This window comes from Penicillium canescens, assembly GCF_028828765.1.
Source record: "Penicillium canescens strain IBT 15451 chromosome Unknown utg000004l_segment0_segment0, whole genome shotgun sequence".
Classification (NCBI taxonomy): Eukaryota; Fungi; Ascomycota; class Eurotiomycetes; order Eurotiales; family Aspergillaceae; genus Penicillium; species Penicillium canescens.
In genome coordinates, this window is record NW_026703966.1 from 3,924,587 (window position 1) to 3,948,396 (window position 23,810).

At 50.6% G+C, this 23,810-nt stretch overlaps 7 protein-coding genes across 7 annotated transcripts; 1 reads left to right on the top strand and 6 right to left on the bottom strand.

Moving 5' to 3' along the window:
- Window positions 1-161: 161 nt before the first annotated feature.
- N7446_006836 (uncharacterized protein) lies at window positions 162-4,870 on the bottom strand (the record flags this gene model as incomplete). Its single annotated transcript, XM_058515583.1, has 4 exons — window positions 162-478; window positions 546-4,173; window positions 4,228-4,654; window positions 4,779-4,870. 4 exons carry the CDS (start codon window positions 4,868-4,870, stop codon window positions 162-164), a joined length of 4,464 nt encoding a protein of 1,487 aa, XP_058372761.1.
- A 1,610-nt stretch (window positions 4,871-6,480) lies between these two features.
- On the top strand, window positions 6,481-6,936 carry N7446_006837 (uncharacterized protein; the record flags this gene model as incomplete). Its single annotated transcript, XM_058515584.1, has 1 exon — window positions 6,481-6,936. The coding sequence occupies one exon, from the start codon at window positions 6,481-6,483 to the stop codon at window positions 6,934-6,936; it is 456 nt and encodes a 151-aa protein (XP_058372762.1).
- Window positions 6,937-7,189: 253 nt separating this feature from the next.
- N7446_006838 (uncharacterized protein) lies at window positions 7,190-7,595 on the bottom strand (the record flags this gene model as incomplete). Its single annotated transcript, XM_058515585.1, has 2 exons — window positions 7,190-7,393; window positions 7,461-7,595. The coding sequence occupies 2 exons, from the start codon at window positions 7,593-7,595 to the stop codon at window positions 7,190-7,192; spliced, it is 339 nt and encodes a 112-aa protein (XP_058372763.1).
- A 389-nt stretch (window positions 7,596-7,984) lies between these two features.
- N7446_006839 (uncharacterized protein) lies at window positions 7,985-8,840 on the bottom strand (the record flags this gene model as incomplete). Its single annotated transcript, XM_058515586.1, has 2 exons — window positions 7,985-8,379; window positions 8,459-8,840. The coding sequence occupies 2 exons, from the start codon at window positions 8,838-8,840 to the stop codon at window positions 7,985-7,987; spliced, it is 777 nt and encodes a 258-aa protein (XP_058372764.1).
- A 1,791-nt stretch (window positions 8,841-10,631) lies between these two features.
- Window positions 10,632-13,632, bottom strand: medA (transcriptional regulator medA; the record flags this gene model as incomplete). Its single annotated transcript, XM_058515587.1, has 5 exons — window positions 10,632-11,078; window positions 11,134-12,602; window positions 12,652-12,817; window positions 12,957-13,038; window positions 13,577-13,632. The coding sequence occupies 5 exons, from the start codon at window positions 13,630-13,632 to the stop codon at window positions 10,632-10,634; spliced, it is 2,220 nt and encodes a 739-aa protein (XP_058372765.1).
- Window positions 13,633-21,647: 8,015 nt separating this feature from the next.
- Window positions 21,648-22,407, bottom strand: N7446_006841 (uncharacterized protein; the record flags this gene model as incomplete). The annotated part of the gene is made up of 3 exons (XM_058515588.1): window positions 21,648-21,809; window positions 21,877-22,245; window positions 22,297-22,407. The coding sequence occupies 3 exons, from the start codon at window positions 22,405-22,407 to the stop codon at window positions 21,648-21,650; spliced, it is 642 nt and encodes a 213-aa protein (XP_058372766.1).
- Window positions 22,408-22,640: 233 nt separating this feature from the next.
- On the bottom strand, window positions 22,641-23,806 carry N7446_006842 (putative alcohol dehydrogenase; the record flags this gene model as incomplete). Its single annotated transcript, XM_058515589.1, has 2 exons — window positions 22,641-22,937; window positions 22,997-23,806. The coding sequence occupies 2 exons, from the start codon at window positions 23,804-23,806 to the stop codon at window positions 22,641-22,643; spliced, it is 1,107 nt and encodes a 368-aa protein (XP_058372767.1).
- Between the last annotated feature and the right edge of the window lie 4 nt (window positions 23,807-23,810).

The window sequence follows — 23,810 nt, forward strand, 5'->3', positions numbered from 1 at the left end:
TGTGAAGTATGCTATTGATACACGGACGCGCAAAGGCAAGTGACAAAGATGAGTGTGCATATCTCCAAATAAATGGAAACAACAGATCCGTAGCTAACTAAGGAACCGCCAAGACGAAATAATGCAATGCATACAGGCTAAATCAAGAATGATGCACACCATTACCGCTTACCCTTCTTGCGGGGAGCGACAACCTTGAAAGCAGCGCTAGCGCTCTCTTCCTCACGCTGAGCAGCAGCAGCAACAGTAGCAGCGGAGCCCTTCTTAGCAACCTCGCTCCAGCCACCACCGCTCTTCTGTTCACCGAAAGCGCCGGGGGAGACGGACTCGACAATGCCCTTGTCGGCAAGCTTGCGGCGGCGGATGAATTCCTCGGAGAAGCGACGGCCGTCGAGGGTCTGCGAGTTGGCGTAGACGGAGTCGGAGATGATCTCGGCCTCGGCAGGGAGGAAGAGGAGTTGCTGGACGAAATCGTCAACTAGGGATTAAATGTTAGTATACAGAGAAGGCGTATTGGACTAAATGTTATGTAGAGATGGACTCACCATTGATGTTGCTGTTCAGCCCCTTGCCCAGAGCGAGAGTGGCCCACTTGGTGAACTCTTCAACGGCCTGGTTGGGGTTGGACTGTGGGACACTTCCAACCGTCACAGTACGAGCAGCGGTAGCAGGGCGGGGCTTGGCAATGACGGGCGAGATCGGGACTGTTCCGCTGGTTGAGCGAGGCCCCAGAGGCACAGAGGGCGCACCCTTGACCTTGCCACTGGCACCGACGGTGGTCCAGGCACCCGAAGGAGCGGGAGCGGCCGGGGCGGCAGAAGCAGGGCCCTTGCTAGCAAGATCGGCGTAACGTTTGCCAGCAGAGGGGGGAGCAGGAGGGCTGGGGGTCGCGGCCATGGCCGCGGCAGCAGCAGCCGCGCGGTTCTTGCGGGCCTCTTCCTCCTTCTGAATCTGAGCCAGGGTCTTCTTGGCAGTGTTGCCGGTAGGTGCGGGCTGGGCCTTGTTGGACCATGGAGAGCCGGTCGACGCAGGAGTAGCTGGGGATCCAGCGCTAGCCCAGTTGGCGGAAGAGGGAAGACCAGGAGCGGCCTGTGCCTGCTGTTGGCTCAGACGCTCTTGTTCGGCGAGGAACTGAGCACGACGAGCAGCGGCAGCAACCTCCTCACGTTGAGCGGCAGTGCGAGCCTCGGCTTCCTGGATTTCCTTCAGCGAAGGGCCCTTGGGCAGGTCATTGGCTTCCTTGGCCCATGGTGCGACGGAGGTAGGAGCAGCGTCAACTGGAGTTTGGGTCTGCGAACGAGAGCCAGTAGCCAGAGACTCGGCTACGTTCTGACGGTTGCGCTGGGCAGTAGGCGCGGGAAGGGGAGAGGCAGAGGGTGGGGGAGGGAAGGGCTGGGGCATAGCACTGTCAACCTTGCCCCAGACAGACTCAGCAGGGGCGTGGCTCTGCTCATGTTCCTGCTGCTGGCGCTGGGCGGAAGCAGCCTTCTGAACCTGTTGGGATAGAGTGAGAGGCTCGGCGCCAGTAACAGAATCGGACAGCTGCTTGGCTGCCTCCTCCATGTCGGCGGCAACCTCCGATTCGAGCTGCTGGGAAGCGGCGGCAGGGTGAGTAGGCAAGCCATCGGCAGTGCGCATACCCAACTCGCCTTCCTGGGCGCGGAGAGCATGGAACTGACGGAGTCTCTCCTCGCGAGCTTGCTGGTCGAAAGGATCATCCTCATTGGCCTTGTCGAAGTCCTCCTGTTCTTGCTGAAGCTGAGCGCGGTCCTGGAGCATGGAAGAAACTTGCTGAGAGTGGAGGAAGTTGTCGGGCTGGCGGAAGGAGCCAGCGCTGCCAAAGGCGAAAGGATCCTGGCGGCCGACGCTCAGACGATCAAGCAGAGCTGGGAGCTGGTCCTGGCCGCCGACAAGGTCGGTGCCTAGCATTCCAGATCCGGGCAAACCACCCTGTCTGATCGGTGCACCATCGAAGAATCCAGGAACTCCCTGAGACGACTGCTGCATGGGAGCCTGGATGGGGGATGGCTGGTAGCCAACGGGAGAGGTGATGCTTCCAAAGCTTGGCTGGCTGTGCAGGCTGTGTGCGCTAGACTGGTGCTGCAGCGGGGGTTGCATAGAAGAAGAGGGGGCGCCAGGGGGTGCCATCTGCTTCATGATGGCCTGCTGCTGAGCGAGGTGTTCCTTTTGGCGAGCCATCAGGTACTGCTCCTCCTGCTTGCGGCGTTCAAGAGCATTTTGCTGTTCGGCAGTCAAGGTAGTGCCGAAACTGGGGAAACTGCCAGGGAAGGGAGGCTGGGCGGAGCCGGCGGTGGTATTAGTCCATTGGGCGACGGTGGGCTCAGGGCCATGGGGAAGGCCGATCTGGGGGACGAGGAATGGCTCTCGTGAGTTCCCAATGCGACGGACGAGCTGGGCCAGAGGCTCAAACTCGGTATCTTCAAGCTTCTTGATTTGCAGATCGGGACTGAAGAATCCAGCCTTGAACCAATCATGCATCTCAAGTCCAGTCCAGGGACCCTGGATGTTACCCTGAGGATCACGGTAGATCCAGCGCATTCGATCCGGCATGACCATGGTACGCTGCTGAGAAGCAGGAATAGTTGAGCCAGGAGCTTGACTGGAATCGTGACCAGCCAAGTTGGGGATCGAGCCAACAGCCGAGACAGGGGTCTGGGAGGCAGGTGTCGAGCCTGTTGCCTGCCCCGCCTTGTCACCTTGGTCGATCGATCCTTCCAAACCAACAGAGTCCGGTCGGCTCTCATCCTGCATGGAAGAGAACAGGGCACCCAGTTTGCTTGACCGACCGATGCTTCCAGTACCGGAAATGCCAGCATGCGGGCTGAAGAGGCCGCCTCCGCCAAGGGTACTCATGCTGGGAGACTGAAGATCACCCATGGAGCCGAAGATAGGATCGCCGAAACCACCTGCAAAGGCAGAACGCTCACGAGGGGGTGTACCGACAGCAGCGCCAGAAGACCAGGTCGAAGCTCCACCCAGCCCGGACAGTCCACCAAGACCACCGAGGCCAGAGAAAGTGCGGTTGGCATTGACACTCGAGTTTTGGCTGCGGTCCACGGCGGGCAAATCCATTCCGGAACCAACACGTCTCATCGATCCGAAGGGGTTGGAGGAGTCGCGAAGGCCGCTCAATCCAGGATGCTGGGCCTGCTGGATATCCGATCCATCAGTGTCGACATCCTCAGTGTCCGCCCGATCACCATGGCGATCACCATGCGGGCTCTGGTAAGGATTGGTGTTGGTTGGGCTGGTTGGTTCGTGGCCTTGAAGCAAGCTGGGGGTAGGGTTCCGCGAGTTCTCCTGGCTTTGCATCAACTCTCGGAGTCCTGGGATGCTAGAGGTCATGCCGAACGCGCCGAACCCGAGATCAGACTGAGGGGGACCCTCGACATCCTGAGATCCACCAAGAGCAGCGCTTCCGCTGCGAGGCTCGTCAAATGGATTAGTCTCGCTGCGGTTGACACGCGTCTTGACGGCATCTCCCCAGGGCGACTGGGAGCGGCCATCGCTATCATTTTCAGCAAGGCGTTCGAGATTGCTCATAGGCTTCTCCCTGGCGGAGCCGGCCATATCCTCGGAGCTATCCTTCGACAGCAAACCCTTAAACCTACTTTCTCCGCGGAGACTTCCGTAACCTGGTTTCTTTTCGGTTGTGGGGGTGTTTGCGTTCGAGCCAAGCGAGAAAGCCCCAAAGGCTCCCATAGGGGAGAAATTAGCGGTTTGTGAGACCGAACCCCAAGGGGAGCTCGGTCCACTTACACCCGTATTCAGGGGATTGGTCGAGCTACGCTTCAGGGTGCTGAAAGGAGAAGATGGTTCATCCCGAGCGTCCTTCGGCTTCTCATTCGCGGTGGGTTCTCGGAAGTCGGTCTTGCGACGCAAAAGAGCCGGGGGAGGGGTAGAAGTGTTGGCCTCGTCGCGGAAGAAACGGGAGTTGGAACCGGTAGGAGACATGGGATTTCCAATCGATTCACCAGTCTCCCGGCGTCGAGGGCCTGGGCGGCCAGCAGTAGGAGAGGAGGTATTGTAGTTATTGATGTGACCCTGGGGATAGGAAACGGAAGACTTGCGACCAGTTCCGGGGACAACGTTTTCCTTCTGGGCGTTCGTAGGTGGGGGCTTCAGAGGGGAATTGACCGAGGCGGCGAATAGCTATAAAATGTCAGTACGATAACTCACAGAGATCTGTAACAAGGATAATCCAACCTCCTTCTCGCTATCCGACATAACAGCAAGCCCAAGAGGTTCCACCTGGCCACCATGATCCCAGCACACTTCAGGCCCCGCGGAGTTGGGTTTGTGGTCGTCCCGCTTCCCCCACGCGCCATTTGAAGAAGTTGACGAAGTGTGTGGATCCCAGTCGGCCACGAAGTATTCCTCCACGTTTTTGCTCAAGGTTCCCTGCTCCCGCTGCGATTTATACAGCTCTAGAAGCTGCTCCTTGGAATACCGAGAGTCGCCATTCCGTGCAATGCTAGAAGTGTTTGAGCTCATGTGTGGGGGGATGTACGCTCCGCCGGCCGTAGGTGTCGAGGCAGATGCAGGCTGGCTACTGTCCCGCGGGTGGGAAGGGTTGGTAGCAACAGAAGGACGGCGGAAGGTCTGCGTAGCTCCGTTCATGCGGTTTCGAGACCTGGACATAGGTTAGGATCAAGAGTATGGAGCTTAGGACATTGACCAGCATGAGCAAGCAACAGCTCCGGTGCAAGCCTGTTGAGCCACCAGCAATGGGGGAAGACAGGGTAATGTTTGCATACCATTCTCCGCTAGTCCCATCCCCTCTCCGATTGGGGTCCTGGGTGTTGCCGGCGGCGGCCGAAGCGAAACTCGATGGAAGTGGTGTAGGCATTATGGTAGATGAGTTATTCTGGTCGGATGTTGATCCCCCACGAAATAACCGATGAGACAGTTTGTCGCGAGACTTGTGGCGGGTTTCGAGAATGTGTGATGCGAACGGACAGAGTCGCAAGACACAAGGAGTGAAGATTGAGATTGGGGAATGACAGCTAGAAGCTAGTCAAATGAAATAGAGAAGAGCTGAGGGAATGCAGAAAGCGGCCAGATTCAAGGTGAAGAGAGAGATCGAGTTTCGATTTTGGGAAGTTTGGAGCAAAAATGATTAAGCGGTGTGCGTGGCATTAGGCGCGCTGAGGTAAATACACGGTAAGGGATGGGCTGGGGGCGCGTGATTGGGCGGTGTTCGGAAAATTACAGTGTATTGGCAGAACCAGCGTTACCCTTAGAGCCCCAGGTATTCGATACACACAAAACATTGTGTTCGCCCACTGAGGCCGATGTACCCTCTACCTCCCTCCACACTTCAGGGCAAACAAACGAATTTTACTTGAAAGAAGAGTGCAAAAGAGAATGATGAAACACAGTTTGAGTGAAAGCCTGATTCCTGGTTGTTCTACAAGCCAAAAGCTATATTGATAGGAACTATGCAGTAGGTGGCTTGACGCAAGCAGCGTCGTGGCAACACCAGGATAGACGTGTATCATATTTATAACCACGTGCCTCTTCTGATTGGGAGCTCACCTGCTTTCAAAAAGGTCCTGGCCTCTTTCAGCTTCCCTAACAAAGGTTCTTATGCATATGGGCATCCCTTTCAACCCTCTGCTATGGACCAAACGCTTGTCTTAGCTCAACGTTGTGTCTTGAGATTCGGGCTAGACTCTGGTTGGGTTAAGAATCCATTTCTCTGTGCCTGTCTATAGGGCTGGACCACTCTCTTCTCGCTTTGTCGGAAATGACTGCCGGTTACGTCGGTTTAATCGACGGGGAATTCTCCCTTCAACACCGACTACAATGCTTTTGCTTGTTACTCAAGTCGCACAGGATGTTTCAGACCCAATTGATATAGTTGTTCGCTTCATCTATACAGATCGGCCCTTATAAGGAGACCATCTGCCGCTCCGGCCTTTTCCCTTCGCTTGTCTTTTTCTCCAAGACAATTCACTCGATCCATTGTGAGCTTGTTATTGTTAATCTACTACAGGTCTTTCTTCATTATCTTTGAAAAGCTCAAGTCGGCATTCGCTTTCAAGATGAAGCGATCAAGACGCGGCGATATTCCACATGCTGACTTTTGGCTGGGAAAACCTTTCGATGAAAAGCATCATTGGATCGAACAAATCAAAAGATTTCCCTGCGCTGGTAGTACCAAGTGGTCCCATGAACGATGCCCATCGAACAGGTCACCGTCTCCCCCTCCAGTGAAACCGCCATGTACTTGCTACAGTTGCCAGCACCAGCATCATGAACAGACACCTCCCCCGAGCCCAAGCATGAGCCAGGGCTCCCAAAATGAAGTCATCCGAAGATATTACTGTTGTACATCGTCCGTGAAACGCGAGCGGGAACAGTGGGAGCCCTCTCCACCAGCAGAGAAAGCCCAATGTACCTGCCAACGGCCCATTAGCCCACCTATACCAGTGTGTCCGGGATGCCACTCCCGACATGCATCACCTGCGCCTGAAGTTTGCCCACCAGCGCACAAGCCCCTGCCGGCATCTCCACCTCAATCCTGCTGTTCGTGTCGTGAGGTATTCGGCTGGGAAGATATATCTGGCACTCGAGTTCCAACCCCGACGCCGACCCGCTCTCATTTGTCGACTGGAAAGTCCCGAACTAAGTCGCCCCAGGCCAAATGTACCTGCAGGAGACACACTCCACCCCCGGAACCAGAGATCCGACACTGCGACTGTTGTCACAAGGACTACCATTCTGATAGCGGCTCCCATGTCTCCCCATACGACGATACATTATCGGATTGCTCCTCGGTTCGAGTTATCCCTGATTATGACAGGGAAGTCGATGAATCTCGGTGTGGTGCTTATCACCGCTGCCGTCCAAAATTTGACTGTCGGCAAGGCTGGGTTTGTGGAAAGAAGTGAGGTTTTTATTCCCAATTAGACGTCAATAGAAGTTCGATTGTTCTCTCATTTGCTGTTGAATCTACATTACTTTGTTGCTCTTACTACTCCAAAAGTGCATGAAAATCTACTTAAGAAATGGAATTAGGATGCTCCTGGGTTCTCAATGAAGAGCTTAACGGATCAAATGCTCAAACTCGGGTCAAATTCAGGTCATATGTTGACACCCATGTGGTCTCTCTTACGGCGCACTTGCGGCGCCAATGTAAGGCCTGATAGCTCAAATTCTGCGCCTAGTCCACCTCGTCAAAATTCATATCCGTACCCTCAGCCAGTTCGTCACCCGCTTCCTGCATCTCCTTTTTCGGAGCAGCGGCCCCAAGCTCGACCTGGTATTCGGCCTCAATAGGGGCCATCTTGGACCTGATCCAATACCATCTGCCGCGGGCTGCGCCCTCACTGATTCCGAGTCTGGCAGCAATATTGGCATCGGTGACCTATCAGATGAAATATGTACTTTAATTAGATGCTCGAACTTGAATAACGTAGGCATGCTCTACTCACCGGAACATGCTCAATGGCAAGTTTGTAAACCGTCCACATCATCAGGAGCTCCATGTCAACAGGCTTCTGCTTTCTGGTTGGCTTTTTGATTGGAGACACATTGCCGGCCTTCTTGGCAGGGTTCCTTGGTGTCATGGTTGTTATTAGGGTAACAAGGTCACGTGGTGGTGGTGTTCGAAGTTGAGGGTTGAAGGTGTGGAAATGTGGAAGATGATGTGCGTGGAAGTTGCGAAAACGCCGTATTTAGCGTGGTGGGACACAGTTCAAGGGGCAATAAACGACTGATGTGCACGCACTATGACCATCCCGACACAGTTTCTTTCCTATATATAGACCGTGAAGACCGGACACTGTATACAAGCTAAATGTTTTTATCTTATATTAAATCAAGTGTGAACAGCGCCTATCATCTCATATAATAGCAAATAGAACAGTCACATAGATTAGTCAAAAGCAAAAACAGGACTACTCTGTGTACATAAAACGCTGAAACATACAACAGACTGCCCACCTACTCCAATAAACTATTTATAGCTCACAGCATTATTCGGCAATTCAGCTATCATCGTATCCTTAGAACCATCAAGCTCTCCTCCTACTACAGCAGCCCTCGACCCCTCGAGCTCTCCACCAAACTGACTTGACTTTGCATAACGGAGTTCTTCCTGTATAGGAGCTTCAAAAGATGTGGGATGTTTATTGTTCCGGTTTTGTTTCCTTCGACGAAGCAATAGCCAGATCAACCCAATCAATATAGCGACTCCAGCCACGCCACCAACAACACCACCAGCAATTGCCCCAGTATTACTTGAAGACGAATCAGAAGATACGCTGTCAGAACCAGTCTCGGATGAAGAGGTAGGTGTTACTTCCGCAGTAGCCGAAGCAGAAGTTGATGATAAAGCGCTCGTTGCCGTGCCTATCAATAACAAAAGAAACAGTCATCAGCAAAACAACCCATACAAAGCACAAATCCGACAGGTCCCGTGAAAACTTACCAGAAGCCGAAGGCATAGAAACACCATCCAAAACCCAAGCACTACTAATATCCCTTTTATCACCAGCACAACCAACACGCCCCTTATGAGGACCTGAATTCGGCGAGAACCCAACCGTACCACTAACACAACAAAAGGCACTCACAGAATCATAAAGCAGCGCATTCTCATTGGCGCAGTGCTGGCCAACCTTGTTGATCTGTTGGATACAATCATTATTGTTTGGGCAGCAGACGAAGTAGCTGGCTCCGGAGGCGCATTTTGTTCCGCGCGGGCAGCATGCTTGCCATGAATCCCATGTTTGCCCGCACTCTGTTTCGGCCGAGTTGCAGGTGTTGTTGCGGCGCAGGGCGTAGCCGTATGGGCTTGAGAAATTTGTCATTGTTGTTTTTGGGGCTTGGTTGGTTGATAGTGTCGTTGGGTTGGGATGGGGGCTAGAAGGGAATGAGGCTCTTAGGGTTGTGTTGACAGGGGTTGGGTTATCACGGATCAGAGCACGGCATTCTCAAGGTCGGAGTTATTGGTTGCGTGTGGCCTTGGGATCTGAAGTCGCGAGTTGAGGACATGGGGCGTGTTGGGATGAGTGACACCGGAGATACAGTAGCATTAGGCTGAGGGAGGCTATGTGCTGGATATTAATAAAAAGTTTGATTGGGGGGAAGGGGACCCTGCATGGCTTCTGCTCAATGACCGAGTTTGATCTTAGCGCATAGCCTAAATGGGGGCCAAAGGATGCGGCAGAAGAGCGAAGGGTACACGGACAGATGAGGGAGTAGAGTATGGGTGATTTCCATATGCGAGTGGATGCCTCGATCCTAGTTTTTGACATCAGGATATAAATTACTAAGGGACTGAAGTATAAGAGTGGACTTTAGTGGTAAACCTACAATTAGGAGACTGGGACGGAGACGAGTTGATCGGTTTGTCCAACATGATTTCGATTCGGCGTTTATTTTGTATACAGTCGGTCTGAGATGGCACATTGTAAGAAAGAAAACCCAGTCAGAAAAGCCTCGTATGTACTATTGTTTGCATACGAGCGGCTTAACCCGCGAGTTAAGGGACGAATATAGATTGACATGTACAATCGCGTCGCACTGGACACTTAAGGGATCTAATAGACCAATCACAATAGCAGTGGGTCATACGAAAACGAAATTGACCTCTGAATTAAGTTAACAATACGAAAAATCAAAAGAAAAGATGGACAAGAGTCTGATCAACTGCAATTAAACAACTAAAAATGAGATCAGGCCAAAAGTAATTAAAAAAAGGAGGAAAGCACGAGAAACGGTCCAACCGTCCATGCCCGAAACGCCGAAACAATGCAGGAGTAAATAACAGCCCTCAGCTCAAGTAACAAGAACAAAAAGTGTAAGTATCAATCAAACTCCCAATTTCCACCAAAAAAGAACCATCGACAGAGACTGAGAACGAAGAGAGAGGCATCAAACAGGGAAGCCAGGGCTCCAAAGTATCAGCCCAACCCTCCGATCAAAGAAGATCTCCATCATCCATAATGCACCAGGAGCATGATATAATGGACACAGCTCTCCAAAATATTCCCAAGAAGCAGATAAAAACCCCCGAACAAAGTCTAATCCCAATTCCAACCCAAAAGTAATCCTGCGAATGCAAAAGGAATGACAGCAGCGCCTGTGCTATGCCAGATAGTAGTACAAAAGCCCAGCAGAGAAGCTTGCAAAGCTCCAAGCTCAAATCAAAATCAAATCAAAAAAGGAGGGGAAGCCACAAATGCCCGGCAAAGAATATGCAAACCCAAGAAAGGAATGAACAAGACACCGTCTAGATGCGAGGAAGGGGTCTCCCTCACAGAAGTAGATCAAAAACAAGAATCCAAGATGCAACAAGTATGGGTGTAGGGGCATTCAGGCATCAAAATGTTATGTGTAAGGAGGGACGTAAAATCATGAGGGGCGGGATGCGAAGCCACCAAGAACAAAAAAAACAGAACTATCTTCCCGCCTTTTCAAATGGAAAGACAGACTGTCCTTTATCTCTGGTAACTGCAACCCGCGATCTGGGCTTGTGATCAAGGAGTGACAGGAAGGAAAATCGTATCTTCAAAAAAAGGCAGAGGGGTAAGTATAAAAAAGAAAAGAAAAAAACTGAACGCAATCAAAAAGCACCAGTATCAGCCACGCGAGGACGATCAATGACCATGTGCCGTATCGTGCATGTTATACACGGGGTCCATGTAGCTGTAGCAGGTCCCGTTAGCCGGCGCGCCAGTGTGGGGTGCACCGGTGTTGAGCGCATGCATGTCCCATGCCGGGCGAGGGACTGGGGCTGGGAGGCCTTGCGCCATCTGCGGGTGACACATGGCGGGATATGAGTAGGCGCCGATGGACGTGTAGGGCTGCGTCACTGCAATCATGTTCCGGAGATCGGGGGCCGAGGACATCTGGGGGGTTGCTTGGTCGGCCTGCGAGTAGGTCGGGGCCATGGCTGGGGCATAAGTATTTGTCGCGCCGGAGTCCGAGATTGATTGAGGGGAGTTGATCGCGTGAGACTCGGCACCGGAATCGGAGCCCATGTGGCTGGCGTAGCTAGTCATTGGATTGGGGAGTGCGCTGGCTGTGGAGGAGTAGCTTGCGGACTGGAGAGACGAGAAGTTAGTAATGTTAATTAGGATGAGAAGTGAGGACACGTACGTATTTCCCAATAATCTTCTTCAATGCTGAGCTGAGGATCTTCCATGGGAAGACCTTGACGTCCTTCTCGATGTTGCGAGGCTTGGGGGCTGGGAAGCCCATGATAACCTTGAAGAACTCTTCGCTATCGGCCTTGGCCTTGGAAACGGTCAGAGGACGGAAACCCTCCAAGTTACGACGAATACGGTTCTTCTCTTCGACAGTGAAGCGCACAGCGACCAGAGACTCGAGCAAGTAGATGGTATCCACGCTGGTAACGTAGCACTCATTCTTTCCCTCCCAGGAGATACAGCTGATGCATATGCTGTTGGGGGCGCGATCCTCAGGAGTAACGGCCTTGAAGTCTCCGACGATGGTGCTGCCAGTCTGAGATCGAGTGAATTGAACCAGGCGACGCTGTGCGTGGCGCTCCTCCTTCGACCAGCCCTGGGCCATGCTGTCCAAGTCACCATTCAGCTTGAGCACAGCCTTGGTAGGGTACATGGCGTAGGGGTTGAATTGTGGGTTCTGGGAGATCGAACTAGTCTGCAAGGTAGAGGTACGGATCAAAGTCGGGGTGGCATTGCCACGCTGGGAACCCTTGTGCTGGGGCATGGGCATTCCCTGGTTGCGACCCTCGCTGGTAACAGGGAGGTAATTGGGGCTCCAGGCAGGTGTCAGAGGGGAAGGAGCACGCAAGGCAGGCTGGGGAGTGGCAGACACGGAGGGGTATTGAGCAGAACCGGGTTGCGGGGATGAGACAGCGTGGAAGGGAGCAACGAAGCCAGACATAGCAGGAAGAGGCTGCAAGTAAGGTGAGTAGGATGCGGACACGGAGCGGCTGTGGTAGCCATCGTGTGGCTCGACCTTAATTGAGGTTCCATTGTGGCGCTTGGTGCTTGCAACGGGGTGGTCGGAGTAGGAGAACTTGCGCTTGCGGGAATTCACTGGTGGTGACTGAGCCACTTGCTCGTATGTGTAAACGCCGACCTGGAGGACGGTGGCAGGGGACTCATCGTGTGTCTCCATCGAGACGGACAGGGGAACAGCAAAGGATGGTGACCCAGTGGACAAGAATGCAGGTGCATAAACTGAGAGTCTGTACTGGAACACAGAGCCCTCAAATCCGTGGAAAGTCGGGATACATTCACACTTCTTCGTGCCGAATACCAAATACAAGCCCGCATATGTGGAACTATGGAGATCATAGGGAGTCTGAATCTGGACCGTGACTCTGGCTCCCTCTGCTCCTCGCTGAGGGCTGTAGGTTACCACCTCGGGGAGCTGACGCTGGCGTGTGCCCAACATGGGCGATTGAGACTCTTCGTACGAGCTGGCGTACTCATTGTTGGGCATGTATGGAACGCAGTCCGAGATCTGGCTTGCTTGATCGGCCATGGGAGAGGGCACGAACGGGGTGGTCACATAAGGCGATTGACCGTAAGTCGAGTAAGAGGCAGCATCATGCAAAGATCGTGTGGAACCGTAATCTGTTGTTGTCTTAGTACGTTGTCCAGTCCAGTGTTCCGGTCAACTTACCTAGTATGGCGCCTGCGGTGGGCTTTTGAAAAGCAGACATGGACAGAATGGGCTCAGACTTGGCCCACAGGCCGTCTGAAAACGCACCGACAAACTGTGACTCTTCAGAATCCGAGAGATCCAAGGACTCGCCTAGTATCAGAGGCGTTTGGAAATCTGGGTCGAACTGCGAGCGAAACAAGTCAGCTGGGAGATCTCCTGTGTACAGAACAAGGGTCGGGAGAGGATTCAAACAGGATCCGGGCCTCGGATTGGCAGAAGATAAAACATGCGGGCATCCAGAGCCAGTGAAGGGTTGAGCTTACCAAAACACCGTGTGTCTTCGAGTAAGCCAGCTTGAAGATGTTGCAGCGAGTGCAACAAGACAGAACCTTCTGAAGCGAATGACTGGGAATTTATTCTCCAAACGATTGTAGGTCGAAAACGCACACGAGAAATTGGGGTGCTCTCCGAGACAGAACGAGCGAAAAGATGAAGCTACTGTCAGTTTCACAAAAAGGGCAACAAAATGCCTCGAATCAACATCCAGCAATGAACCAAGGCTGAGACTAGAAAAGGCTGGCTGCAGGAATCGACTCAGATGCAGTGGCCACGAAGTTCATAAAGACAAGATCCAGTAGGTTGAAAGGATCAGAAAGTCCACCGCCAATTCTGACAGTCCAAGGCAATTGGTTGAAAAGGTAGCGAGGAACAGGTTTCGCTAGAAGTTTCGGGAGGAGAAGTTCAAAGCAAAATGGGCACCAGACTAACTCAAATGAGTATACGAGCTTTCAGGCGGATCGGTGCATAGACCTGGAAACTCACTGAATCAGAGAAGAAAAGAAGCTCTGAACTGAGACCAAATTCTGACGTTCGACTTCAGGATAATATGCAAGATCCGAGGGTCATCAAACTACTAGAGAAGAGTCTAATGTCAACAACAAACACGGGACTAGCGGGACGGGGAAGCCATCCGACGGCTTCACCATTGAAGCTCGTCATTTCCCGGTATAGTCCAGAGCCAGAAGGACACGGGCTGCAAGGAGATGGACGAAAGAAACCCCAAAGAGGAAGTATGCAAGGCAGGAGAACTGAGACCGTGGGCAAAGGGGGAGTGGAGATACTAACCTTAAGCCGATGAACTGATCTGCCTGACAGACTGAGACCCTTCCAAACAGAGAGCTGCGTGGCGACTTGAATTTGGATCGTACGGTGTATTCAGCCGAGACAGGTGAGACTGAGGCGTTTTGGATTTCAACTTCGCAAGTACACAGTTGAAGTTCGCAAAATAAAAGATTTCTGATATCCCAGTTGACAGTTGAACCGGGGACCGAGCAAACGGGGATCTTCTGGATCAAGACGCGCAAACGCAAGTCGGGACAGTTGGACAATGTCTGACTCCTTGCCCTAGAATGTCTCCACCGAGATCGGATATCGTATGAAATGGTCCGAAAATCAAGGGTTTAAGGCGCAAGGTACCCTTAGGAAAATTAAGTATTAAAATATCGAATAAGTCGTGTTTCCTCCAATAAGACGTAGCGAACGTGATTCTCGTAGCAGCAGAAAGCGAGCGTAAGAGCGAACGTGGTGAGCGAATGTGGACCTCTAAAGTGTCATAGTAAAATAACAGATCAAAGGGGGGGGAATATCAAGTGGGATGCAAGGAAGAGGAACGAGAAGGGTTAAAAGCAACGAGGATTGAGGATATATGGATTATTATTAGCAGGTCAGAGTACAATCGTTTACGACCTAACTGTATAGGGCCACGAGCTGTGGAGAATTTCTTTTTTATTTATTTTTATTTTTATTTTATTTTATTTTAGCGGAAAATAAAATAATAATAAAAACCAAAAATACAATTTACGGAAATCGTGGCGGGGGATGCACAGGACAACCGATGACTTCGGAAACTTGGCTATTTCGGTGGGTGACACGAGGGGTTTCCAATTATATGTCGAGTCGCCCAAAATTACGGGGATTTGTAAAGTTCACAGCTGTTACGCTTTCCGAGATGCCCGGTCTGCCCGGATGCTCCACTGCAGCATGAATATTGGGAGCTTGGACTAAACAAAAATCTGCGAGAGAACGTGGTGAAGTTCTCGGGATAAAACACCCATCTGGCGGCCTGCACCGCGAGAAAAGTGGATCAGGCAGCATGTCGAAAAATGCAGGTAAATGTACATAAGAATTATACCTTTCCCGATAGTAACCTTGGAACCTATATGTGTTTTTTTGTCATAGCCTTGTTTGGGGGGGGGACACATTGTAACCCTGGACAAAGGAAAGGTCAAGGATCCAATCAGGGATTGTGTCTATAACGAGGGCTCGCTCCGAAAGGCTGCACTACTACTATATCCTGGCCAATCAGAGAGCTTGCCCGACACCGTATGGTTTTGCTTTTTTTTACGCTTTCCCTCATATTCCTTGTTATTCCCTTTTATTCTCCTAACTTACATTTCTTACTCGAGTCCTCAAAGTTTGTGTTGTCAGTTCTTCCCCCCCTCTCTCCCTTCAGAAGGCTGGGACGCCCTTACGCCGACCCTTGGATCACCCGTGCCAAACCAGTGGAGGTGACCCTTCTCTTCCCTCCAGGTCAGGGCTCCACTTCGGATCTTCTGGGTCCCATCGGCCGATCAAATAGCTCATGTCGTCACCGGTATAACACACATTGTACCTGTACATGTAAAATGTCAGCTATGACATATTTCTCTGGGTAATTCTAGATAATTCTAGCATACTGGAATAGTATAATGGTATTCCAGTATTCAGTAATCCAGCTAATTCAAACTCTAGAGTCATCTGACTGAATCAGAATAAGAATAGAAAGGTCAAAGTCTTTAGGGCTAAGTTTAGCACACCTTGCATTTTCAGGTGACTCGGTGGCCTGACTATGCAAGGGTTTGGCGATGTGATTGGTTGGTGGCCCCATTAGTCCCGTTCGGGCATCACTCCGTGGACCTGCCCATGCTTCTCTGCGCTGTTACCATTGCTCGGACATGGCCGAATCAGAATTGTATACGGAGTTTAATTGTAATTCAAAGTTCAATTACAGTTATTGTCTCAACTGCACTGTTAACTACATATATCTACATAGATTTCCCAGCTTATCAGGCCCTGTCGATCGAATAGATGTGCAGAAGATCATGTTAATTACCCGAACGCGCAGCGCGTCTGTGCTTTTCCGTATGACCCTCCGAGTGCTTTGTATCCGTACATACAATATCTGTGTATGTCATTTTGGAAACATCCAAGGAACAATGAATGATGAGATCATCAGGGTCCGAAATACCCTGTCCTCGGAAAAAAATCATGTTTAGCGCTCAAAACGCGCTAGGACCAAATAGCGTAAACGGTCCGGCATAGCTTCATTATTTCGTGCAGCACCAGCCACGATGTGCAAGAAAGGGATGAAAGGATGAAAAATTAAGAAACCTCGGTTCGTTTTATCGATAAGAACCTACAATTGGCATCTCCGCGATTTTGCCACGTTGAAGACGGGCCCCGTTGTGGGCCGTACTATTACCCCAAGGAGTATTGTCTCCTTGAAATTGAAGCTGTACCAACAAAAATCCCTGGACATACAACCAGGATAACCTGAACTTAGGGTATGGCAGTGCAAGCTTCGAACCATATCCGAGTACCATATCTGGGCGAGATAGAGCGACAGTGGAGTGATCGGCGAAGCTTCAACGTGATCAGCGCATGCAAATGGGGTTTCAAACGGCTTCAATAATTACTTAGCACCTTCCTTATTGTCTCCGCTAATTCTTTTCTTAGCACTTGGCATTTAGTAGTTAGTAACGTAGAGAATTGAGGATTGCCCCTTCAATGTATCCCAATTAGGCTTAGCCCCTGCCGGCGTTCTATGCCACTCCACACTTTCTCAAGGCTTCAACATATCCCGGGGTGCGTTCCCAGCCTCCAACTCCGTTTCTTCAAGACTTAACGTGTCTCTGCTTTTTTTTTCGGGATTCCACATGGATATGGATGTACTGGGAAATGCCCGTTCATGCAAACATGTTTCTGACGCAGGAACAACTCGAGACCATGCGCTGATCTACTACATGCACACCCGTTTCGAAGGTACCCAAATTGTGCTACGGCCAAGCTAACCAAACTGTACTTTAGAGGTTTATCGGTGCCTAGTCTCGGGTGGCATACCGTGTGAAACTACAATAATAGCCGGCACGAAACTCCTACCGGTCCGAGATTAGATCGTTTGAGCAAGGACTTCAAAACGATTATTTAACAAGACGTCAGAAATAGGCTGAAGGGGAAATTACACCAAATCTATTATAGTTTAGTGAATATAGTATAGCATGATCCTAACTTAACTTGATGTAAAATCCAAAGTGTAGAGTTTCCCAACCACCTCAATAATCAACCAGAGCAAGGGGAATATTCCAACAACCCTTTGTAACAAAAAAAAATCCAATAACCATCCCTTGATGATTCTAAATCCAATGCAATCTTAATTAGTTTGTAGAGAGAACGGCAAATGCTTCTTGTTCGTTTGTCGTCTGATCGGCCAATCTTCGGGAGCTTTCTTCGAGATGGCCCCACATCAGCAACTTCTGCCCCCGAGCAATGCCCAAAAAAGATTTTTTCCTTTTCTTAGTAAGGAGTTGAGTGTTTCCCCATAACGGAGTACGGAGTACTCTCGGGATAGTCAATAATCCAGTTGTTTTGTTAGGATCTTCAACCAAGAAAAGCGGAGCTCCCGCACACTCTTGAGGGCTTCGGAGGTGCAACCTTGTTTGAAAGGATCCGCGGTGCACGGTACACATTGGTGAGGATTTAGTCAACATTGACGTTGGGGTTTGTACCGGACTATCCGGTTCTACTTTGGGTTTGTGGCTTGGGTTCGGACTTTGACTTTCAGATTGGCCGATTACGATTACGATGTGCTCTTTACTCTCACATTCTCAGTTAAGGTTAATTATTGATTGAACTATTGAGAGAGAGATACTTGTCCATGTACATCGTAACCCAGTTCAGATGTCTCTGAACTGTTGGTTTTTGGGTTTTGACTTTACGGTTTTGGGAACTATATCGATTTCTCCCCATGCATATGCAAGTGTTATCGGGTACTGTACCCTGTAGGTAATAATATTGTCGCTCGTGCCTGTGCCTGTCTCCTGTCTGTCGTGCCTGTCTAGCTGTGGAGCCACCCTGCATATCGAGCACGGGTTCGGCCACTATTATTGATTGACCTCTTGATCTTCCCAAGGGGAGTGAAGGAGTGAAGGGCAAGACATAGATGCCAGGGCCTCTCAGCAAGGATCTCCCTTTGCCCACGGGTTAGGATTGGTGCACGGATCGGAGGAAACTCTCATTGTGAAACCAGACCAAGAACATGCTCTCTTTGCGCCCTAGGTTCGTCAATTATAGACCCTTACATTTTGTGTTTCGGCTTCGAGTTTATTGAGGGTTGCGCAAACGGTAGCGATCCTCGGTTCTTTTTCCTGTCTCTTTGTTGCCTGTTGTCTTCCTTGGTTTTCCCCAATGCCGAGAAAGGATCCCTTAGCCATAGCTCGGAGGAATGTGGCCCCGCTCAGTACTTTGACATCTTGGAACGGTTATTTTGGGTCGGGGAAAACAAGTTGGTGTGTATTGATCTCTGGGGAACAACTCACCGCATCATCTCGGAGTCTTAATCACGATCTTATTTGCTACTATATCGATAAGTCTCCTCATTCGTCAAAAATCCTTCCATCGAACGCGGGAAGATATGAACTGTATTCCATATTAACCCCATCCTAGTCAGCCACTCAAAAGCGTGTAAATTCACCGGTTTTGCACTAAAGCGCTAACGATGATCTGCTCAATGCGAAACTGAGGGGCCAAAATGCGCTTCTCGGGGTAAACAATCCTTTCACGCTAGAGGTGAAAAATTCGGAGCTACTCCTTCCCACTATGCTTAGCGTCGAGAAATCTGCGCGGTCCGCGGAAAAGGTAATTTTCAGTTCAACGGTGCCAATGCTACTGCAATAGTCTCACGTCTCTGGCATCTACGCCCCGGTGGCACTATATGATATGACCAAGGTGTGACCTAACTCGTCGGTCGGTACGAAGTACAGAGTCCAAAACACACACACACCCACCAAGCAGAAGACGGTACTTGCCAGAAACCAAAGCAGAGCCATCAGCTCTTCGGTAGCAACCTTGTTCAGCGGGACCACTGATTGCGCTTATGATAATCATATCAGAGAAGCACACGCAGATTTCGCGATCGACGCTGCAGACTTGCGGTCAAATCCTGTATCTACCAGGTCACTGGCTGGGGTCTCGGGATATGTCCCCGCCAGCATACGCAGACTCTGCGCTTCGGCGGGGTAAAAAGAAGAATCTGGGAGAAAATGAATGCCGCATAACCTGTTAGAGCAGTGGTCTTGATGTCTCCTGCGCAGGATCACCGATGCCTCTTCCCGCGTTTTGATTTGGAGCCACTCATCTTCTCCTTGGTTGTTTCAGCTCGGTACCGGCCTCGCATTTCTGCCGCTACGGAGTACAGTATGGGGCTATGGCTTTTATTGTTGGGGCCTTGGTGAAGGCTGGGGAAACGGAGCAATTCTGTTGTTGATATTGTACCGGCTTGGATCCGTGCTCCGTTTCTTTTAGTGCGTGCTCGCTACCTTGATCTTCCGGATATACAGCACTTGTACCTGGGGATTTTGTAGGTGTTCATAATTCAGGGGCTGTGAGACAGAGATCTTCGGTCTTCTTGTGAAACATGACGATCTGGTTCGGTTAAGAAGCTAGCGGATCCGGATCGGATAAGTAGATGAGTTTGCAGAATTAAATGCGATCTTACAGTGGCAGTGAATAATTTGAGATATATGGCATTCCTAAAAACCATACTCCCAACGTTGTGATAAGTTGTGGTTGCCAAAACATGGATACATATATACGCATATCAGCCACCCGAATCTCAAACCTACCTAAATTTACCCGACTATTTTACCGGACAAAAGCATAGACTAATGTCAAATCGATAACCAACCCTGATCTCATGATAGGATCGGCTCTGATCAACAGATCAACAGACCTTGAAACCATCGCGCAAAGTACGACCGTTTCAGATTGAACCCGCCCAAACCACCACAAACATGTAATAAACCGGTACAATCCAAGTTTATCTCTCAACCCGTCTATTCCAACGCTCCCATCCCGAACTTAAAGCTGGATAAGAATATCACACGGAACACTTAAGTATATCTCCATAACCCCAACCAATCAGCACCCACCTCGGTCGGATATCGGAACCCAAAGAACCTCCGAGAATTGTTAGTGCGAGCCAGTTAGCAGCGTTTGGCATATTAAGCTAGCGCATTATCCAGGATTAGTACATTAGCACACCGTGCTAAACGAAACCCCACTATACCCCATCCACCTCGCAAGTTCCTGTACTGTTATAGGCGCACGTATAGCACGCCCCAGTCTTCCGGATGTGACCCCATCATCCATGTCCCGGTACTCCGTACACAAGACTGGTCGGATTCGACGCTATCAAAGAAGCTAACTTCACAAGTTCGACATGAGTCTCCATACCTTTACCCACTTTTTCCTTCCTTTTTGTTCTTTGGTGCACTTGACCCAATTGGCTTCTTATTTACGCTGGTGCCAAGGCATTCTTCCTCTTTGGGTGTGCCAAGCTAGGCAGCAGCCATTTTGGGGAGCCTCGGTAAAGTTTTTTCCTGGATACTCTGCTCTGCTTTACAGAGTACAGGAATTGCACATTGGCTTGCTATGGGCCTAACTTTGTCTATGTCGTGGACTTCAGCTCTCTAACTATGGTACACGTGCGAGTGGTTTGGTACAGGCAACGCTGTAAACCGATTTTTCTATTTGTTGATTATTAGTACTCCGGTGAAGCTGTTTGTACATGACATATAGTGTAGTGGATTAGCTTTGAGAAAAAGAGGTCAATAGATGAATCAATATCCCCATCACACACCCGTCTTCAGCAATGCATTACCTAAAAAAAGCTTCTACCGTGACCTACATGAAAAAGAACGAGTTAATAGTAATGGATCCCCGGTAATTGAATAAAAAATGGACATAGTGCCCAGTGCACAGTACAGTAGCAACGCGACCGGAGCACAAAATTGTTTATAGTTAAGACACCAAAGCAAACTAAGAGAGCGTAAGCAAAAAAAAAAAAACCAAGGACTTCGGAACATAGCCGGTCGGCAACTCGGGGGGACGGACCCTGATATCCGCTCCATGAGGTTGATCCGCCCATTGAGAGGAGCGCTGGCCGAGTGCCAAGTCCAATCGTCCCATGCAGGGTATATATCGCTTAGGCTGTCTCAGTAAGAGGGGAGCTATTATTAGCGAGATGGGAAACTTTAATGTCGAACGGGGAATATGGAGTATACAGTAGTAGATGGCACTTCGGGCCGGTGATTGGGATTCCAGGTTGCAAATGTGTGCAGATGCGGGAAGTTGCGGGAAGTTTACGGGTTGTCAGACCAGAGTGATGGGTTGTTTTCTTCTTTGGGTACTGCACAGGCCTGGGGCTGATTGGAATATGTTGCGCGAATCGTACGCCGTACATGTATTCCGCTGTGGATGTGGTGAGATCTGATATCTAGCGGTGAATAAGTGGTTTTATTTTCTGGCTTTGCCTTTGCATTCGATGCTACGGTGGTAATCTTTTGATATGTGGATGAGCTTGTGGGCTGACTAGTTGGATGATCGTCTACTTAGTTAGTTTGTGGCTTGATTAGGGTTGTCTCTGATTCTTAGCTGTTTTCCGGGCCAAGAGGATAAAAAAAGGCATAGAGTTGAGCGTCAATGGAGTCCACATTCTGGTCGGATAAGAATAGGCTTGTACATGGCAAGCTGAAATGAGACACAATGACCGCACTGGTCGACGTAGAAATCCGGACCAGGAACAGACCAATAGCAGACGGAGTTAGACAGTGAGACCGTGCTTGTGCGAGCATCAAGCCAATGTGTCCACCCCCTTTCGTAGTGCTCTATAAACAGAAACAGCATGAGAATGAGGTGATTCAGAAGATGGAAGCACTCTGTTGGACGCTGCGGTCGTAGCAGACAGGGAAAAGCTTGGACCAAAATGTATACAATTCTGGTCTGTTCTCCTGTTCCTCGACCAGCCACTTGGCGAATGCCAACTCTGTCTGGAAAGGATTCGTGCTTCGATATGGAGCAACCTGGTTCACGTTAGAGCAAGGCTTGCACCAGATAAGTTCAATCAAGATGAGCACGACAGTGACTGACCTCTGGATATCGCTGCAGGGCCTGATGATACTTCTCGGAGAGACCAAGCTTCTGAAGCGTGTTCTGACGGATCCCCTTCGCCGCAATACTGAAAGCATGCGTGAGGTTCTCACGTTCCGCAAAGCTCGACTGTCCGAGCACAACGCCGCACGGTAGCTTTCGGTGCTGATGGGCGTGTGCAACCTCGATCAGCCGTGTGAGCATGTCGGCTTCCCAGTTTTCGAAGAGAGGGTGGCGGAACTCCTTGATGTGTCGCTGAAGCAGCCACAGCTCACGCTTCAGGCGCGTAGTGTTAGCTTGCAGCTTCGATAGGCGTCGTTCGATGTGTTTGTTGACGGTTTTTAGGGCATAGTGAGTGGCGTCGACGGACTGCATCAGGCTGTCAGTTGGGATGCATCCCACCGGGATTGCTTTGCATACCTGGTAATCATCGTCATCCCAAGCAGCTTCTTGGACAGAGCGGATCGGGTCCGACACGAGAGGCAGGCCATTACCCCGTGAAACGGAACGAGACGGCTGTCGTTTTGACATAATCGAAGAGTGGCAATGAGTGGAAGGGCTATACAATGAGTGGAATGAGTGCTTTTTGGATTGGATAGAAGATGATACAATACGAGTGACAAGTGCATGAAGATAAAGAGGTGCAAATCTTATGTGCTCATTGCTGCGTATCTGGAAGGCACCACTGCCACCGTCGTTCCTACCAAAGCATTACATTCCATATGTATTGACAGACATCATGCATTCATAAGGGGTCATTATCATCACAGCTTGCTGCCGGTGGACTTGCTGAAGTCAATCACCAGTTTACCAAACTGTGTGCCTTGCTTCATGTCTTCGAACAGCCCGTCGATAGCAGACAGGTCATCCAACTCAGTTTGCAGCACCCGAGACACCACGGGGTGAATCTTCTTAGCATTCACAAACTCAATCATCTCCTTAAACTCCTTGCGAGAGCCCATTGTGGAACCACGGACGTCGATGTTCTTGAGAACAGCAGACATCGTAAACGGCATCTTGGGAGAAACCGTCATTCCGTAGATCGAAAGGACACCGCCAGCCTGTCAAAGTAAGTATTACGCCCATGAATACAGTGATAACATCCCATCGTGGCACTCACCTTAAGCAACTTGACAGACTTCTCAATAGAATCACCACCAGCGCCATCAATGATCGCATCAAAATTCTTCTTTCCAGCCGGAAGCATACCAAGCAGCTTCTTCTCCCAGCCCTCCTCCTTGTAGCTAACACCACCGGTCGCACCCAACTCAACAGCCTTCCGAATCTTCTCCTGACTCGAGCTCGTCACAAAGACATGCGCACCCCTCGCAACCGCAAACCGAAGCGCCATTAACGCAACACCACCTCCAATCCCAGTAATCAAAACAGCAGCCCCATCCCCAGAGTTCCTCTCCCCGGCCTTGGTAATCAAAGCCCTCCAACCAGTCAATCCAGTCAAAGGGAGGGCAGCGGCCTCAGCATCAGAAAGATGCTCCGGCGCCTCCTCAACCTCAGAATACTCAATAGCAAGATATTCTTGTAAGGTCCCCTTATCATAAACCTTTGTGCCACCCATAATCCGATACCCAGTCGCCTCCTCGGGCCCGTCAGGCGAATCCTTCCAGCCAGTACCGGGGTTGAGAATCACGCGCTTGCCCTGCCATTTCTCTGGACTGGGGACGTCCGGTCCGGCGCCGACAACGACACCCACTCCGTCTGCTAGAAGGGGCACGTCGAAGGTTACGCCCGGGTACAGGTGTTGGCGGAGAAAGAGGTCGCGGTGGTTCAGTGATGCGGCGGTCAATTTGACTAGCAGTTCACCCCCTTGCGGGGATGGCTTAGGCACAGCCCGCAATGAGAGTGGGTAGTATACTTGACCTGGCTTGCCGGGCTTGCCATCAATTGAGGAAATGAAGATTGCTTTGGACATTTTG